This window comes from Crocodylus siamensis, chromosome 6 (assembly GCF_052110815.1).
Source record: "Crocodylus siamensis isolate JL-2025a chromosome 6, ASM5211081v1, whole genome shotgun sequence".
NCBI lineage: Eukaryota > Metazoa > Chordata > Crocodylia > Crocodylidae > Crocodylus > Crocodylus siamensis.
Window position 1 is genome coordinate 6,368,888 of NC_143400.1, and position 17,048 is coordinate 6,385,935.

Here is a 17,048-nt window from a genome sequence, read left to right on the forward strand (position 1 = left end):
CAGACCTGCCTGCTGAGATGTCAAGTTGAACACCAGTGTTCCCTGCTCAGGAAACACACCCAGGGGCTAATGCGTGGGGGGGTCCTGCTGCCCCAAAGAGGACGAGGGCAGGGGAACAAGGTGCATCTCAGCCCCCCACAGGCTCAGCTCCTCTGGGAAGCGCAGAGTTCAACCAAGAAAATAGGAGGGTTTCACCAACAAGAAGCCACAACGTTTATTCCTCGATAGAAATAGTACAAAGGTTAAATCTAGCTGTGATCGACTCTGCTTTGAAACACCAAAAAGGTTCCTCCCTTCCCACGGCTACATCGTCAACTCCTGCAGAAGGGGAGAGAGAAGGAGAAAGAGGGGTCAGAGGCCTGCCCCACCTGGGGCAGGGGGATTCCTGTAGGGTGGCAGACTGGGTGTTCCCAAATGCTCTGAGCTCTCGATTGGATATGGGGCGGTTAGCAGCCTAGCACCTCCCCCCACTGGCTCTCTGCCTGGCCACTCAACCCGGAGGGGTCTGGGATGCCCGGAGCCATCCTGTTTGTCCCATCTGCCAGCTGGTGAAGATAGAGAAGGAGGAATGCCTGATCAGGGCAGTGCCAGGCTGGCCCTACTGAGCAGAGGGGTGAAAGGAGGCATGGGATCTCAGAGGCATGGCCCACAGGGATGCTGGTGCCGCTGTCCATGGCTGTATGTCCCCGGGGAAACCCGCTCCCTGCTGCTCTTCACTGCCCCACAACTGGTGCCTGTCCAAAGGGAAACTCACCATGATGGCGTTTACGATGTCGTTGCTGTTGTTCTTGAGGGCACGCACTGCCTTTGCCCGGGACACGTTGGCCTGTGACATGACGAGCTCGATGTCCTTCACCTCCACGCCGGTCTCATCCACCTGAGCAGAGAGGGAGGGTTGGCTTGGGAGCCAGCAGGCCCACACGGGGTTGGCCCCATGAAGACAGCACAGCTCAACCCGGGGCAGGGGCAGGGAGGGAGGGAGGGGGAATGGCGCTCAAGTAGGAGTAAGAGCCCCAGTTCTCGGGATGCTCCGCTAGACACAAGGGCCAGTTGTGGGCACGCACCTCCTCCTCCTCGCTCTCCTCCTGCACTGTGGGCGTCTGTGTGTTCTCCTGGATGTTTGACACGGCTTCTCCTTGCACCTTGAACTTCTCAGCGGCTGCCAGCTGTGCTTGCTGAGACAGATCCTCAATCTGGGGGAAGAGTGTGTGGTGCTGTTGGGGGCCTCTGCAGGCATCCCGAGCCCAGCCATCACCTCGTGAGACGAGGTGCCAAGGAACACACCCGCCTTCCATCCACAGTAGGAAAGTGCCCACCGCTGCCACCATGACCCAGACACAGGTCAGTGAGAGACAGATGGCCCAGATTGCCCCTGTACCTTGGCTTCCCCAAAGACAATGTAGGTGTCTGACGCAGGGCTCTTGTACACGTCTGGCTTTGTGATGACGAAGAGGATGTTCTTAGATTTCCGGATGGTGACCCTGGTTACACCTGTGACCTGGCGAAGGCCCAGTTTGGACATTGCCTAGAGAGAGAAGGGAGCAGGGAGGTACTGGGCTGTGGCTCATCATGTCTCAGGGGGCTGGCACAGCCTCAGCAATGGGCTGCTATAGAACCATGGTCAGAGATGGGTGGGGTGGGGTGCAGGGGGAAAGCAGAGGCCAGGTTTGGGCCTCAATTTCACCATGGGACCCTGGGCTGACTCCGTGTGCTCTAGCTTCTCCCATGGACAGGGAGGCTCAAAGCTGTGGGGTGGGTGGTCATGAGCTCCCATGAGCCAGGCTGAGGCAGGACTGAGCTGGGCCTGACCTGCTGCCAGGCTCTCCCAGGCTGCTTGTGGGGGGACCGCACGGCTTGGGCCACATCAGCCCCTCCTCATACCTTCCGTGCCTTCTTTTCGCTCCGGCTCTGTTTTGCTTTGCTGACGGGTTCTTCATCTATCTCGGCGGCTGCTGCAAGCTGCAGGGACACAGGCAAGAGGACCCTCAGACAGCAGGGGGGTAAGCCAGTTGCTCCCATTGCTGGAGAGCTGCCCATGAAGCCCGGGGCTTACATGATGCCACTCACATCTCCCCAGTGCAGTAGGCCCCCCCACCTCCCATTTGGCAGGGCTCTCACCTGCGCCTGCTGTGTTGTGGCCTGCGTGGAGTCCTGCTCCTCGAGCTCTGGGACGGATTCGTCGCTGTCGGACTCTGTGCCGGACCCTAGGAAGACAAAATGGGTGTCAGGTTTCCCAGCATGGAGCGAGGGGCAGACAGGCCCAGACATAACAGCCAGACCTGCTCAGGCTGGGCTTCCACCATGGTGCTGTGAATGTTGGATCTGTGGTGCTGGGTTCCTGGTTTGTTCTCCAGGCCCAGTGGATTACAAAGGCTGGGCCTCTCTCAGGACCCAGCCTGAGCCCTGACAACACAGTGCTATGTGCCAGACACCAGCGTGAAGGTGGCTCCGGTCCCTCAAGGGAGTAGGCCAGCATAGCTCATGGGGACCAGATCCAATTCTCCTGGAGCCCAGCCTCTTGCTGGCTCCATTGGGAGACAAACCCCCATCGGGCGGGATGGCTCTAGGTCCTGTAAGCCAGTGGCTGTGCCAGACCCTGAAGTCAGGGCCAGTGGCTTTGTCAGGGATGAAGCTGGCACAAATCTCCCAGTGAGCAAGGCAGCAGCTTGGTGGCCCCATGCTGGCACCGCCATAGTCTGGACACAGCCACAAACAGGTAAACTGGCATGTACCCTTGGCCTGTGGGGCACAATTGAGTGGCAGCTGCACCCCCCCCACCCCCCGAAAGGCAGGAAAGTGGATGGATGTGGCTGACACAGAGGGAAGCCAAAGCAGTGAGAACCTGCCTCATGGGCAGCTCCAGAGTGACTGCATCCTACCCCGACCTCTGAAGACCTTGGAGTGATCCTGCAGCCCCGGACGCAGAGGCAGGTGGGCCAGGGAGGGATGGGTTAGACACGCAGCAGACACTGGCAAAGCAGCTACTCGGGGCTCAAACCCAGTGACTGGGAAACACAGAGCTGAACCCCCCTTTTCCCCCCAAGCTCCGTGCGTACGTGTGGGAGCCCTGTTAGTGACACGTAACACCATGCAGCACCCGCAGTCTGCCTGCCCACCCTGGCCCAGGCAGGCTGTGGCGACGCCACCCTCTAGACTACCAAGCCAGGTTGTGGGTTAGTGCATGGCGGGCGGCTGGGGACACTCCATGCGCACAGCACACCCAGGTAACAAATACCCTTGTCATTCTTCAGCACGGGCGGCTTGGCCAGAGCCGGGGCCGCAGGAGGAGGAGCGGGGACATCGGCCGGGGCTGCGGCCGCTCTGGGAGAGGAGAGGTCCACCAGGACGGGCTGCACGGGCGGCTCGTCAGCGGGCCCCTCCGGGGGGATCAGGGGCGGCAGCTCGTCGTCCTCAATGGCAGGAGCAGGGGCAGGGGTTGGAGGTGGGGCTTTGGGAGTGGGAGCAGCTGAGGCTGGAGGAGCAGGTAGCTTGGCAGGGGTGGGGGCAGGTGACAGCTTCTTCTCAGGGGCAGGAGGCTGTGCTACAGCACTCGATGGGGTAACAGGAAAAGCAGGAAGGGCTGCAGAAGCCGGACACGGCGCAGCTTGTGTCTTGGGGGGCTGGAAGGAAGGAGCTAGGCTGTCAACCAAAGCAGAGCTGAGGGTGGCAGACTCCGCTAGTGCCTCTGGGACAGAAGCAGGAACCCCAGCAGGAGAAAGAAGGCTCAGAGAGGCAGCAGGCAGAGTGGGGGTGACTGGAGCTGGGGCCAGAGGGGCCTCAGGAGAAAGAGATGGGGCTGGGGCAGCTGGAAGAGGAAGACCAGAGGCCCTGGGAGAAGCTGTAAGGGCAGGAGAAAGAGAGAGCAGGGGAGAGCCTGGCGCCTCAGAGGGGGCAGGGGGTGCAGGGCAAAGGAGGGCTGGAGCCCCCAGCGCAGGAGAAGCAGGAGGAAGGAGGGAGGACAGGAGGGACTCAGAAGTGGGGGACTTGGGAGGGGCAGCAGGGGCAGGACATGACAGAGAAGCAGCTGCCAAAGATGTTTTGGGGGCAGAGGTGGGAACCTGAGGGGTCCCAGGGGTAGGGAGTGGAGCCCCCACTACTGAGGTCATAGGGACAGGTGCAGGGACAGAGCTGCAGGTTGGCACCATGGGGGATGTCATCAGGGCCACAGCTGGGGCTCCCAAGGGAGCAGGAGAGGTCATGGGGGCAGAGGCAGGAGCTGGCAGAGAGGGGTGAGCAGCTGTGGCTGGTGTCCCAGGCTGTGGTCCAGAGGCTGTCAGGGGACTGGGAGCAGAGGGGGCTGGGGGGGCCAGGACCGGACCTGGTGGCAAAGCAGGAGCTGCTGCTGGTGTCGTGGGGGGAGATAAGGGACCTGGGACAGTTTCCAGAGAGGCAGGACTCTGAGATGGAGCCGTAGCAGCTGGGATCCCAGGGGCAGCCCCTACCAGAGCAGCTGCAGTGACAGGAGCCAATGGAGGAGCAGGCAATGTCCCAGCTGTTGTCACAGGGGTGCCCAGGGGGATATCAGAGGAGCTGGGGATAAGAGGACAAATGGAAGAGGCTGGAGCAGGGGGAGCCAGGGAGATGGCAGCAGGCTGAGAGCCTGGAGCTGAAGAAGCAGCTGGGGCCCCAGGGGCCTGGGCTGGGGCATAGGGGCTGGCAATTGCCACAGCCATGCCAGCTGCTGGAACTGGGAGCTTCATGGGACATGACAACACAGGTGCCACCATAGCTGGGACCACAGGAGGGGAGAGAGGGGAGGCAGGAGAGGCCAGAGCCGGGGCCACGGGGCAGGGAAGGGCCGGAGCTGGGGCCACAGGACAGGGAGGGGAGGCAGGAGAGGCTACAGTCAAGGCCATGGGGGAGGAAGGGACTGGAGCCAGGGCTATGGGGCAGGGAGGGGAGGCGGGAGAGGCCAGAGCTGGGGCCACGGGGCAGGGAGGGGAGGCGGGAGAGGCCAGAGTCAAGGCCATGGGGGACGAAGGGGCTGGAGCCAGGGCTATGGGGCAGGGAGGGGTGGCAAGAGGGGCTGGAGCTGGGGCCACGGGACAGGGAGAGGCTGGAGCTGGGGCCACGGGACAGGGAGGGGAGGCAGGAGAGGCCAGAGTCAAGGCCATGGGGGAGGAAGGGGCTGGAGCCAAGGCTCTGGGGCAGGGAGGGGTGGCAAGAGGGGCCAGAGCTGTGGCCATGGGGCAGGGAGAGGGAGCAGCAGGGGTCAGAGATGGGGTCAAAGGGCAAGGAAAGGTGGCAGGAGGGGGTGGAGCTGGGGCCACAGGGCAGGGTGGGCTGGGCTGCCCTGGTCCCAGGGCCAGGCTAGCAGGGGTGCTGGGAGGGCCCAGTGGGGCAGGGGCAGAGTCAGGCGGGGCAGCGCACGATGGAGATGGAGGTGGAGCCAGCGCCGGGGGAGAAGCAGACGTGGGAGCTGGAGAGACGGGAGGAGCAGCTGGAGTGGAAAGAAGACAAGTCAGCGCGGTCAGGAAAAACGGGGAAGAAAGGCGAGAGCTACCAGCACACCCAGGTCACCGATGGCCCCCCCGCTGTTGAGGGAGACAGGACCGAGATGGGCACTGGGGAAAGTGCCCCCATGACCCATTGCAGCATGAGCGCCAGGACATTGGGATGCCCATGAGCTGCCGCAGCCCATGCCCTGCCAAGACCGGGTCCACGTGACAGGGTGCTGCAGGCCACCCTGACCCTCCGGGGCTGGGCCCAAGCCAGTTCCAAGGACTGTACTTGTGCTAACAGGACCCAGTCCTTGCAGCTTGGTGCCACCCTCAGGCTCATGCCAAGCTGCTGAGGTGGCTTAGCTGGGCTGAGCGGAGGCGGCCACACGCCCAGGCTTGCAAGCAGCAGTGCTAGGGACCAGGACGACACCCAAGACCAGGGAGGAAATGTCAGCAGGTCACAGCACTGCGCCCCACCCTCCAAACAGCTACTGCTAGTGCCACGACCCTTCACACTGTGCCACGCAGATGAGGGAGAGGAGCTGGGGGAGAAGAGTTGTGGGTGTGGTGCCCGTCGGAGGCTTGGGCACTGAGGGACAGTGGTTACCCAGGAAGGGCGACGCAGCTCCCCGGCCAGCACAGGGCCCTCGGAACCAGCCACCAGCTCATCCAACACCCCCCAAAAATGACCTCCTGGCTCCTGCCACCGCTTTGGACCTACCTGAAAGCTCTGGAGCAGCTTCAGCCAGGGACCCTTCGCCTGCCACCTCGGGTCTCTTGGTGGCAGCTGCTTTGGTCTCCTCAGCTGCCAGCGTTGCTCCCACAAGAGCCCCACGCACCTCCCCAGGGGCAGAGGGGGCAGTTACTGCAATAGCATCAGCCGTTGAGTTTGCCCCCCCCGCAGACCTGGAGCAGCAGCAGGCCTGCGGAGTCCCCTCAGAGACCATCAGGCCCCAGAGAAGGATGGGGCTCTGCCGGTTTCCCCTATGGCTTCCGAGACAAACCCACATGGCCACCACACAGGATCCCTCACCACCAGCCATGCACTAAGTTCTCCCAAAGCCTGGAGCAGGGTGGGAAGGGAAGCCTGGTCAGTCATGCAGGGTCCCTGAGTCTCAGGGCAGAGGCAGCCAACAAGGCCAGACTACTGCTAACTGGATCCGGCAGCCAAGACACCTTCGAGAGTCAAGAGAGAGAGTGAAGAAGCAGGACAGGAGTGGGTTTGGGCACAGCCCCCAACCCACACAGCAAATGCAAGCAGGAGTTGGAGCTGCCCTGGGGCCCTCCTGCCAGCAGCCTCGGCGCTGTGGGGCCTGGCCCGGGCAGGCCACACGGGGACACCACAGCCAGACAGTGTCACCAGGCATCGCACGTCCCTTCCCTGCACAAGGCCAACCCCACCAGGGATGCCATCCCCTCGATACAGGGGCAGCTCCCAGAGCCCTGGCCGGGCCTCATGGTTTTTATAGCTATGCCCCTTGGCTGCAAGGTGGCTTGGAGTCTCAGGCAGCAGGGAACGCTGCACACGAAGGGAACTGTGGCGCTGCCTCTCCCGCCCACCCTGCAAGGCACCAGGAGAGTGAGCCAGGAAAGAGAAAAGCATCTCGGATCCCCCTGCAGGAGCCTGGTGTGCCAGCCACGCACCCCTACCTATGCCAGGGCACCCCCTGGAGGAGGATGCCAACGACACAAATGGCAGAGCGGACCCCTTTACCACAGGTAGGATATGCCGCCAGGGCCTGGTAAGTGCAGCAATGCCCAGGACCATAGGGTGAGGAGACCCAAAAAGAGGATGCGAGGTGAAGGCAGAGGAACAGCACCCGGGGCCTCCCCAGGTCTGAGCAACAGCACCCGCACCCCAGCATGTCACCCGGGACCACGGCAGGCAGGAGCCCGGCTAAGCTGGGGCTCCACAGTCACAGTCTGGGCACACAATGCCACTGCCCAGTGCCACTGAGACCCCGTGCGCTTGTCCCCGCAGGCAAGGCAAGGCAAGGCGCACCCCTTGCCCTCTGCTGTTCCCGGCCTGGACGCACCACTGCCCAGACCAGCCCGAGCCCGGCCCCCTTCACCGCCTCCGCGCCCGGCAGCGCCGCGGCGCTCACCTGTCTCGGCCTGCGGCTGCGGCAGCTCCTGCTCTGTGGCGGGGACGGTTTCTGTGGCTTCACCTGGCATTTCTGGCCGCGGGAAGAGAAGAGGAGAGGGGCTGTCAGCCGAGGTCCCGGGCCGTTCATTCCCGTGGGGAACGGAACGCGGGCAAAGCCAGCGAGCCGCCCGGGAGGCTGCGTTGGGGCAGCGGGCCCGGCCCCCGCCCGGAGCGGCTGGTTGTGCCCTCCCCACCCGCCGGCCCCTGCTCCCCAGACGCGCGCAGCCTGGCCCGGCGGGGTCCCCCCGGCCGCCCCCGCTGTCCCCGGCCCGTCCCGGCGCGGATGGCGGCGGATGGAAGCGGCGGGACTTACCGTGCGCGGAGCGGGGCCCAAGATGGCGGCAGAAAGAGAGCGAAAGAGACTAGCGGAGCGACTTCCGGGAAAGCGAGGACTTCCGGGTCAGGGGGTCAGTGCCCCACAGCGACCCCTCCCTACGCGCGGGGGGCTGCAGTTGGGGCTGTTCCGTGCCCCCCCGGGCTCTGGCCAGGGGGACCCCGCGCTGCCCTCTGCCCACCTGGATCTGCGCCTGGTCCCTTGCTAGGGGCAAGGGTCGGAGTGGGTCAGAGCTGCCCGCTGCCCCTTGCTGGGGGCAGAGGCCAGAGCCAAGGGCTGCAGCCTGGGGTTGTCTCCCCCTCCCTTTGAGGACTGAGGGGCGCAGGTCGCTCCTCCCCAGCCCAGGGCCTTGTTTGCTCCGTTTGCATTCAGGCCCGAGTCCCCCCATGTGGATAACAGGTGCAAACCCTTAGAGAAGCCTGCTGGGGGGAACTGCCCCGAAGGGAAGCCAGACCTATGCTTGCACCACAGCACAGGTGCCAGGCAGTCCCCCCACCCCACTTGTCCTCACCAAGACCTCCCGCTGCCACCTGCTGAGAAAACCCCTGCAGGGAAATAGAGCCTGCGGCCAAAACAGCCTGGGGTGAGAGCAGCTTACCCCTCTCCTCCCCCACAGCGCTGACTTCCACTCGCACACATCCTCCTTCCCAGGACACAAGGGATGGCGTCCCCTCCGTCCCAGACACATCCTGTTGATCTCAGCCCACCGGATGCACACTTGCAGCAGCTTTCACTTAACTTTTAATGGTTTTTGCATACAAAAAGTACAAAAGGAGGAAGCCTGAGATGAAGCACCCAGCTGCTGCCTGCCTCATGCTCCCAGGGGGTGGGAGAGCGGAGACCACATCACAGGCTCCAGCAAGAAAGAGGCGTAGAACTGGGAGACCAGAGGAGCCATCCAAAAAGTGGCTAAGGCCTGAGCAGGCGTTGGTCGGTGATGATGACCATGCCCACGTCTCTGAGAAAGGCACAGAAGATGGGGGAGGTCTGGGCAGGGAACATCAGAAGTCTCCTTGCAGGTCTGCAGGGAAGAGAAGGGGGTTGCAGCAGCAGGAACAGGCTGACCCCCCCCTTTTGTTGCTCAGACCCCACCTAGATGCCAAAGCCCCCTGTCCTGTGGGATCTCTTGCCCCCCTGCTGGGTCCTGGGGAAGGGAGGGGTAGAGGTACCCCCGCCCAGCCTGATCTGTCTCTTACCGCTCCTCCGAAGCAGCTCACCCCTGCGAGCCCGCTCCATGTCCTCCACAAAGCACTCGAAGACCCGTACGTAAGGTGCCAGGCTGGTCCTCTTGTAGTCTGGGGGAGATGTGTGGGGTGCTGTGTGAAGATCCCCCACCATGCACCTGCCCCATGGCCACACCACCAGGAGTAGCCAATATGCCCAGCCCAGGCTGCCTTTCTGGGCTGACTTCTGGCACAGCCCAGCCAGGCTCCGACCCTCATGGCCAGGGCAGGAATCTCCATGGCACCAGTGCCAAGTGGTCACAGCGCTGACCCAGGCTCTGGGGATAGCGCAGGCAGGCTAAGGGACACAACCTGTCCTGGCAAGCTCAGTCAGAGCCAATGGGATTGGCTGGGAGAGGAAACAGGCACAGGGCTGTACCTCAGGGGCTCAAAACTTGCTCACCCCGGACACGGCGCCTGGACTCAGGATCCTCCTCATTCTCCTTGTCCTTGTCCTTGTCGTTGGCCTCATCCAGCTCACGGCAGAGAGAGCTAGTGGAGAAGAAGAGTAAGACCCCCTCCCCCAGCCTAGTACAAGGTACTCCAGAGTAGGAGGGGACTGACTAGAAGCCCCCCAAGGCCACTCTGCTGCTGGGATGGCCTGCTCAGGGCTGGGCAGAGCAGCCCAAAGGGGCTCCCCCCCAGCTCCAGCGACCCCCGGCTACCTGATGGTGGGGACGGCAAAGGGGTCGAACTGCTCCAGCCGCTGAATGTCGATGGGGACTGAAATGCGACCTGCCGGGGCCAAAGTCCATGTCACGTCCAGGCTCGCCAGGGTCCACCCCCTGCCCTGGGGTCACCTTCCCCTGGGATGTACCTGTCTTGGGGTGGACACTGAAGGGGCTCTTGAGCAGGTGGTTGAGGCCCTTGCTGACGTTGCCATCCAGGCGTGGGAAACAGAACTGCAGCATGATTTCCTGCTCTGTGTACGATGGCAGCTTCTTCGAGCTGCTTGAAGACTGCTGCGGGGGTGGGAAAACAGGGACAGTTGAATTCCCCCTGCCCCCAGCAGTGGCCTGCCCTCCTCAACAGCTTCCCAGTGCCCCCTTCAGGTACCCTGTCCCCCCCAGCGTCTTACCCTGGACTTCTCGGCAAGGGCTTTTAGCCGGGCCCAGCGCTGCACCGAGTCACGCTTTCGGGGAAAATCCTGCTGCAGCTGCTCGCGCAGGGGTGGGCGGCTGCTAAGGACTGACAACATTGCATGGACCCCCGCCCCCCCCCAACCATGCGTGGAAGCACGGAGGTCTGCACCAAAGCACTAGATGGACACAGATGTGGAGGCTGTAAAGCGGGGCTCGTCTTGCATGTGTGGACACATGAGCACGTGCACACATGCACGTGCTCTCCCTTGGATGCTTCTCTGGCCCTAAACACGCAAGCCCCCACCGCTGCCAGCCCCTCCCCCAGGCGAAGTGAGAGGCAGCTGGAGCCGGGAAGAAGGATATGCTCCGGGACAAGGGCCAGCACCTTGTCCCAGCTCTCACGGCAGCCCAGGATGTCCTGCCCCAGCAGCGCATACTGCTCAAAGTACTCCTCCACCAGGCGCAGCGACTTGCTGGGGGGAAGCAGACAGGATGGTGGGGTTGGCTCCCTGGAGGCCATGCCTGCAACTCTCTGCTCCCAGGACTCCGGGACCCTCCCCTGGCCGAGTCAGTGCCTACTTTGGGACTGCAGGGACATTCCCAGCAGTGGGGGGTACCAATAGGGATCCCTTGGGGGCACCCCCAGCCTGGCTGAGGGGAGGCGACGAGGGCACTACTGCCCTCCAGAGAGGAACGGGTCTCTTCGGATCCCTGCTGCCTTGTTCCTGAGCTCACCCACTATGCCTGGCCCCCGGGGGTGGAGCGGCACCTACGTCAGACAGGAGGGAGCTGCCAGCACACGGAAGAGCGGCCCTGGCACCAGGGTGAATTGGGCCCATGACTGGGGCCCGCCAAGGGGCTTCACGTGGCGGCACTAACCTGATGAAGGGGTGCACGGGGTCCGAGAGATGCACCTTCTTGACAGTGTCAGCCCCACCCTGGGGGGGAGCAAGAGGAGGAGATGGTCAGAACGGAGCGAATCTGCCCCAAGCCCAGGCGCCAGGTGGCAGCTCCCAGCACCTGGCCTGCCTGGAGCAGCTGCAATGGGGGACTGGGGTCAGATGCAGCCCCCAAAGACCCCCCGCCTTGGCCCGTCACACCTTGACCAGACTGAGGTAGTCGACAATGGAGGAGCGCAGTGAGGACGACCACTTGCGCACGGTGTCGTCACACACCCAGCAGTGCACGCCACGCCGGCCTGAGTACACCCAGAGGCGGTGCTGCACCCCCAGGTCCTCTGCGGGACACAAGGCGCGGGGTCAGGCAGGGCCGGCTGGGGGGGAGGAGCACCCCCAGTCTGACCATTGCCCCTCACTCCCAACCCGCAGCCCTTGGTCCCCCAACAGCCCTTCCGGTGCCCCTAACTCCAGGCCCGCAGCCTCCCTGTCCTGCAGTAAGCAAGGCTGGGCCCAGGACAACCGTGCTGGGAGCCCCAACTGAGCAACTGGGACCAGCAGGGTGCCTGCAGCCACCACAACTGCCCTGATACAACCGGGAGCCATGGCGCTGCACCCCCGGCTCCAGATGGATGGGTACTTGCCCACGAGCGCTCGGTCGAGGATGCGGATGGCGATGGTCATGAGGGTCCAGCACTTGGAACAGATCTCGGCCGCGCTGCGGGAGGGAGGACGTGGGGATGGCGCTGGCTCCGGACACGCCAGTGCCGGCCCACCCCCACGGCCTCCAGGCCCCGAGGAGTACCTGCAGCACCCGCGGACGTCGTCGTAGTCGGTCATGTCGACATCGAACACCAGCTCCTTCTCCTGGGCCTGGAAGGCCCCCGAGCGCAGCGTGTTGTGCTGGCTCGGCTGGGCCGGGAGGGACCGGTCAGTGCCGGGGGCCCTGCTCGCCGCCCGCCCCTGCCCCGCGCAGCCGTCTGGCTCCTGGGGGGCCGAGGCTGCGCCCCCACCGGCCCGCCTGGGGCCCCATGCCGGGAGCCCCCTGCAGCCCGGGCCCGAGGGGAGGGGGCGGCCCGACTCACCCGGTGCGAGTACACCGCCCCGATGTCCACCTTGTAGGGGCAGGCTTTCTGCAGCTCCTTCTCCAGGTCCTGCGGGCGCTCGAAGCTCTGGTACCGCACGTAGATGTCGTCGCGCAGCGTGAACGAGAACTCGCGGCGGGCGAAGTAGCCCTTCTCCACTGCGGGGGGAGCCGCCGGCTCGGTGCCCCGCGCTCGCGCGCCCGGCCCGGCCCCCCCGCGCCCGGCCCCCGCCGCACTCACCCCCGCCGTAGGCGAGCCAGCGCCCGTAGGGCCCGTGCGGGAAGAGGCGGCGGTAGTAGAGCGGCAGCAGGTCGGGCAGGGCGCCGGGCTCGAACTCCGCCATGGCCCCGGCGGCGGGAAACCGGCACCGGCTCGGGCGGCTGGGAGCTGTAGTCCGGGCCCGGCCCCACGTGCAGCGCCGCGCCGCGCCCCCCGGCCCCGCCCCCGGCCCCGCCCCCGCGCCGAGCCCCGCCCTGGTCCCGGCGCGGCGCGCGGGCTGCCGGCCTCCAGCCCGGGGCAGGTCTGCGACCGCCACGACCCCCCGGGCACAGCCCGGGCCCCTTCCTCGCTGCTAAACCCCGGCCCCGGGGCAGCGCGGCCCTGGGCAGGGGCTGGGGCGCGCTGACCGCCAGGGCAGTGCCGCCAGCCGAGCAGCCCTCGGGCCGGTCCGCCACCGGACAAGCAGCTGGGTGGGAAAGCTTTGGAGCCGGAGCCACGCGGCACAGCGGGCAAGGGATGGAGCATGGGGGGTTGCATCCAGGGTGTACCTGGGGTGGCCTGGCACAGGCACGGCCCCCCTGGCCCTGGGCAGCTCCCGGCTGGAGGCAGCTGGGGTGGGGCCCTGGTTCTGGTCTGGTTTCCCCCATACATCCCAGCGTCAGGGGTGACCCCAAAGGGAAAAGCAGGAGAGACCTTGAGCCCAAGGCTGGCGTGACCAGAACTAGGATCAGCCAGGGGACGGGCACGGGAAGGGGCAGGGATCCCCGGGGCAAGCCGAGATACAGATTACCAGCGGTGAGCTGCCCCGTGTCACTGCCCAGGGGAACACTTGCACCCGGGGGTAAAGGTGGGTGCCAGGTCCCTGTGCCCCACACCCGCTCCAGAGCTCCCAGCTGGTCTCTTGGCCATGAGCGAGGCCGGGGAAGGAAGGGAATACCGTTATTTTCCTCTGTTGGGGGCAAAAGTCCAGTGCTGAATTGCAACTACCTGACTGGCCAGCTCCTCCCAGGCGGACAGACGCCCAGGTATTGATGACTTGCGAGGAGCTGCTGGAAATCACCCCAGAGGCGGTCGCATTTGGACACAGGTCTAACCTCAGCTGGCTGTTCCCCCACGCCTGTGAGGATGTGGCTGTACCTGGTGGCCCTGCTGGCGCTGTACCTCCTGCGCCGATGGCACCGGGAGCGGCAGACGGTCGGGAACCTCCCGGACAAGCACGTCTTCATCACGGGCTGCGACTCCGGCTTCGGGCACCTGCTGGCCAAGCAGCTGGACGGGCGGGGGCTGCGGGTGCTGGCGGCCTGCCTGACGGAGCAGGGGGCCGAGCGGCTGCGGGAGGCGACGTCGGGGAGGCTGCAGACGGCGATCCTGGACGTCACCCGCTCCGACAGCATCGCCGAGGCCACCGCCTGGGTGAAGGGGCAGGTGGGGGACCGAGGTGAGGCCTGCTGTATCCTCCATGTTTCCTCCCTGCCTTTCCCGGGGCAGCTCTGAGCTCCAACAGGAGGGGCTTTGTGAGGGCAACGGGCAAAGGAGTGAGGACTCCCGGGCTCTGTGTCCCACTTTGGAGGGGAGCGATGGGGGGGCCTGGACTCCAGCGTAGCAGCAGCTTGTGGGGAAAGCGCTACATTGAGGGCAGAGGGTGGGGGGTCTCAGAGGGTCTGTTCAGCAGCAACCCCGGGGCCAGGATGTTGATGCCACTGGGATTCGCGTCCGAGTGGAGGAGTCTCCCATCTCATCTCTGCCTGGGCTCACTCGCTGCCCTCTCTCCGCAGGGCTCTGGGGCCTGGTGAACAATGCGGGGGTGGTGCTGCCAGCGGCCCCCAACGAGTGGCTGAGCAAGGCCGACTTCGTCAGGGTGCTGGAGGTGAACCTGGTGGGGCTGATCGAGGTGACGCTGAGCCTGCTGCCCCTGGTGCGCAGAGCCCGGGGCCGCGTTGTCAACGTGGCCAGCATCCTGGGCAGACTGGCCTTCTATGGCGGCGGCTACTGCCCTTCCAAGTACGGCGTGGAGGCCTTCTCCGACTCGCTCAGGTAATGCAGGGCCACAGGCTGCCCCTTGGGCCACGGCTGCTCCGGGGCAGCCCCAGGCAGGGGGGTCCTAGAGGAGCCCAAAGTGACCAGCAACCTTTGAGGCCGTGATTCCCTGGAGACCCTTTGAACCCGCCTTGAACTCCCCCATGGGCTGTCACCGATTTCCAGGATCTTCTAAGGCTGCCCCTAGCTGGTGCTGCTGCCTCTCCAGGCTGGACCAGCCCGTGCCTGAAATCCTGGAGGTCACTTGGGTCCGGTGCTGGGGGCCCGAGGGGCGCGGGACGGCAGGCATTTGTGGGGCTGCGGCGAGGCGTGACGGCTGGCTCTCTCCCAGGCGCGAGCTCCGGTCCTTCGGGGTGAAGGTGGCAATGGTGGAACCGGGCTACTTCCGCACGCCCATGACACACACTGAGGACAACCTGGGCTGCCTGAAGCAGGTGTGGCAGCGTGCCTCGCCGGAGGTCCGGGAGAGCTATGGGCAGCAGTACTTCGAGACCAGTGAGCACTCTTCTGTCCCTGGGGGGGCGGAGGGGGCTTCCAGAGGCAATAGAGGGCCCAGCACATTGCCTGTGGCCTGCTCCCTCCTCTCTCCGCTGCCCTGCAGCCAGGGCCTCTCCTCCTCAAGCATCCCAGGAAGGAACCATGTGTGCATGGTGGGATCCAAACAGCCCCCTTTGCCGGCTACGTACAGCACGCCAGGTCATGCCACGTCATGGCACCCCAAGGCTGCGTGGGCCGGTTCGCGGTGAGGGCTGCTGGAGGGCTCACCATCATTTAGCGAGATGCCGCTCTTCCCAGGAGCCCTGGGGCAGTGACCTGGGGGGAAGCCATAGCAATACACAGCTGGGCGTGAGGGTTGCGTGTGCCGTGCTCCTGCAGCATGTCTGCGTACACGTGGGTGGGAGAGAAGTGACTGCGTGTTTCCAGCCTGCTCAGACGCCGGCCGCAGGCTGTCTGCAGACTCGGGCACGTGCCTGCCCTTGCCCGAGGCTCTGCCCTGGGCTGACCCCCCACCCCGGCTCTGCTCAGTCTGCAGGCTGTTCCAGGAGAAGCTGCGGAAGGGGTGCAGCTCCAACCTACACCTGGTCACCGACTGCATGGAGCACGCACTGACCGCCCAGCACCCTCGCACCCGCTACTCCGGCGGCTGGGACGCCCAGTTCTTCTTCATCCCCCTCTCTTACATGCCCACGGCCCTGGCCGACCTGGTGCTGACCTGGTCTTGGCCCAAACCAGCCCAAGCTGCGTAAGGGGAGGAGGTAGGGGGAGTCTGGGAGGTGGGTGGCATCGGAGCCATGTCCCCCACACAGCAGAGCTAAGCTCCTCACTCCCTACAGCCAGGGACCCTGTTCCTTAGCTTAATGCTTCTGACCAGACCCTGGAGACACTGCAGGGGAGGGGGTAACAAGTGATTAACAAGGAATTAGTGTGCAAAGAAAACCCCAAGGAGTTTCCAGGGGCACTGGGAGAATTGTCAGCCAGGCTAAGAAAGACAGAGCAGCTGAGCATGGGGGACTTATGCTGGGCTGGGTGGGACCCTGTCACTCTGGGGCTGGGCAGGGCCCTGGTGCTCAGGTAGCAGCTCTGGTTCCCCTGGGCTTGTTCTGCAACAGGGATAAAGGGATCAGGGGAGCTCCTGAAACAGGGACCCACACGGGGGCTTCTAGGAGCTGCCTGGGGAATAAACACAGACAAGCAGCGGGGAGCTTTTGCAATGCTGGGGACCCCAGTGACGTCCAAGGTCATGCAGAACCAGCCCAGCCCATTTGTCGCCCAAAAGCCCCCAGCTCCAGGTGACTGATTCTCCCCGCAGCCTCTGCAACAAAGCTGCAGCAGTGGTGCGAGTGAGCGCATTGGACATGGGGTGTGTCTTCCCCTGAGGGGCTGCGGCATGGGACATATGAGCTCTGCTCCAGGCTGCAGCCTGGCCTGCCCGCCGCTGCCCTGCATCCGTGCCAAGCTACGCTGTGTTTCCCGGGACTCCCTCTGCCACCTGCCTGCCGGCGCCCACCTGCTCTCACTCCTAGACTGTAAGCTCTTTGGGGCAGGGCATATCTCCCGGGCCCGTTTGCCCGGCGCCACGGCATCCCGCTCACAGCAACAGCCAGAATAAAGGAACGTGTCCTGCTGAATCCAGCTGCCTGCCAGGCCAAGAGGGCAAGGCTTCCTTTCCCCGAGGAAGTCTGATTTTTCCATGTTCCCTGAAGAACAGCAAAAGCCAGGGTCATGTTTCACAGTCTGGCAATAGAGGCTAATGCAGGTTGTGTGTGAGCTCCTAATGGATCTGTGGGGGCCATGTTAGGGATACGGGGTTGTTACTGTCTGCAGCACAAGCCCCCCTTGGTAACACGCTAGGCCGTATTGGCTTTGCTGGCTGGGACACTGTTCTCCCTCCCACAGAAAGCCCTGTGCACAAGGCTGCAGCCTTGTTAATAAGTAGCCACTGGAGCTGGGAGAGCAATGAAGGAGTCCAGGGCAGTTAATTATTGCCTTGTTGCTACAGAGGGTGCCCTGACCCCAGCACAGAGGAGAAGGGATGACTGAGCTGTGGCTCTGCCACCGGGGACTTTCTCCACGTTTCCCAGGAC

The 17,048-nt window shown here is 64.4% G+C and overlaps 3 protein-coding genes across 8 annotated transcripts; 1 reads left to right on the forward strand and 2 right to left on the reverse strand.

The window, feature by feature from the left end:
• Positions 1-189: 189 nt before the first annotated feature.
• NACA (nascent polypeptide associated complex subunit alpha) lies at positions 190-8,056 on the reverse strand. Of its 4 annotated transcripts, XM_090052809.1 has the most exons (10): positions 7,901-8,056; positions 7,547-7,618; positions 6,163-6,306; positions 3,236-5,440; positions 2,119-2,204; positions 1,882-1,959; positions 1,379-1,525; positions 1,065-1,193; positions 755-877; positions 190-318 (listed from the first exon to the last, which is right to left on the reverse strand). In XM_090052809.1, exons 2-10 carry the CDS (start codon positions 7,614-7,616, stop codon positions 304-306), a joined length of 2,997 nt encoding a protein of 998 aa, XP_089908935.1. In that variant the 5' UTR covers positions 7,617-7,618; positions 7,901-8,056; the 3' UTR covers positions 190-303. The 4 variants fall into 4 exon arrangements, with proteins under 4 accessions (XP_089908935.1, XP_089908936.1, XP_089908937.1 ...); XM_090052810.1 differs by lacking the exon at positions 6,163-6,306; XM_090052811.1 differs by lacking the exon at positions 3,236-5,440 and having other exon boundaries at positions 7,901-8,047.
• A 590-nt stretch (positions 8,057-8,646) lies between these two features.
• On the reverse strand, positions 8,647-12,626 carry PRIM1 (DNA primase subunit 1). Of its 2 annotated transcripts, none has more exons than XM_090052820.1 (13): positions 12,448-12,626; positions 12,208-12,365; positions 11,928-12,034; positions 11,767-11,840; positions 11,327-11,463; positions 11,106-11,164; positions 10,590-10,699; positions 10,223-10,314; positions 9,962-10,106; positions 9,810-9,879; positions 9,548-9,636; positions 9,118-9,216; positions 8,647-8,981 (listed from the first exon to the last, which is right to left on the reverse strand). In XM_090052820.1, the coding sequence occupies exons 1-13, from the start codon at positions 12,548-12,550 to the stop codon at positions 8,923-8,925; spliced, it is 1,302 nt and encodes a 433-aa protein (XP_089908946.1). In that variant the 5' UTR covers positions 12,551-12,626; the 3' UTR covers positions 8,647-8,922. The 2 variants fall into 2 exon arrangements, with proteins under 2 accessions (XP_089908946.1, XP_089908947.1); XM_090052821.1 differs by having other exon boundaries at positions 8,647-8,942; positions 12,448-12,625.
• A 69-nt stretch (positions 12,627-12,695) lies between these two features.
• Positions 12,696-16,592, forward strand: LOC149860754 (17-beta-hydroxysteroid dehydrogenase type 6-like). 2 transcript variants are annotated; one of them, XM_090052831.1, is made up of 5 exons: positions 12,713-12,727; positions 13,426-13,864; positions 14,202-14,460; positions 14,795-14,958; positions 15,490-16,592. In XM_090052831.1, the coding sequence occupies exons 2-5, from the start codon at positions 13,552-13,554 to the stop codon at positions 15,708-15,710; spliced, it is 957 nt and encodes a 318-aa protein (XP_089908957.1). In that variant the 5' UTR covers positions 12,713-12,727; positions 13,426-13,551; the 3' UTR covers positions 15,711-16,592. The 2 variants fall into 2 exon arrangements, with proteins under 2 accessions (XP_089908956.1, XP_089908957.1); XM_090052830.1 differs by having other exon boundaries at positions 12,696-13,864.
• Positions 16,593-17,048: the final 456 nt, after the last annotated feature.

Bases quoted from the DNA above. Each gene is read 5' to 3' on its own strand.
- LOC149860754 (XM_090052830.1), top strand. From the start codon at position 13,552: ATGTGGCTGTACCTGGTGGCCCTGCTGGCGCTGTACCTCCTGCGCCGA. The intron at 13,865-14,201 runs GTGAGGCCTGCT...CTCTCTCCGCAG, and splicing joins GGGGCAGGTGGGGGACCGAG to GGCTCTGGGGCCTGGTGAAC. The intron at 14,959-15,489 runs GTGAGCACTCTT...GGCTCTGCTCAG, and splicing joins GCAGCAGTACTTCGAGACCA to TCTGCAGGCTGTTCCAGGAG.
- PRIM1 (XM_090052820.1), bottom strand. From the start codon at position 12,550: ATGGCGGAGTTCGAGCCCGGCGCCCTGCCCGACCTGCTGCCGCTCTAC. The intron at 11,841-11,927 runs GTACTCCTCGGG...TCCCTCCCGCAG, and splicing joins GACGTCCGCGGGTGCTGCAG to CGCGGCCGAGATCTGTTCCA. The intron at 9,880-9,961 runs GTACATCCCAGG...TGGCCCCGGCAG, and splicing joins CAGTGTCCACCCCAAGACAG to GTCGCATTTCAGTCCCCATC.
- NACA (XM_090052809.1), bottom strand. From the start codon at position 7,616: ATGCCAGGTGAAGCCACAGAAACCGTCCCCGCCACAGAGCAGGAGCTG. The intron at 5,441-6,162 runs GTAGGTCCAAAG...TTTCCACTCCAG, and splicing joins AGCTGCTCCAGAGCTTTCAG to CTGCTCCTCCCGTCTCTCCA. The intron at 1,960-2,118 runs GTGAGAGCCCTG...GTGTCCCTGCAG, and splicing joins CCACAACACAGCAGGCGCAG to CTTGCAGCAGCCGCCGAGAT.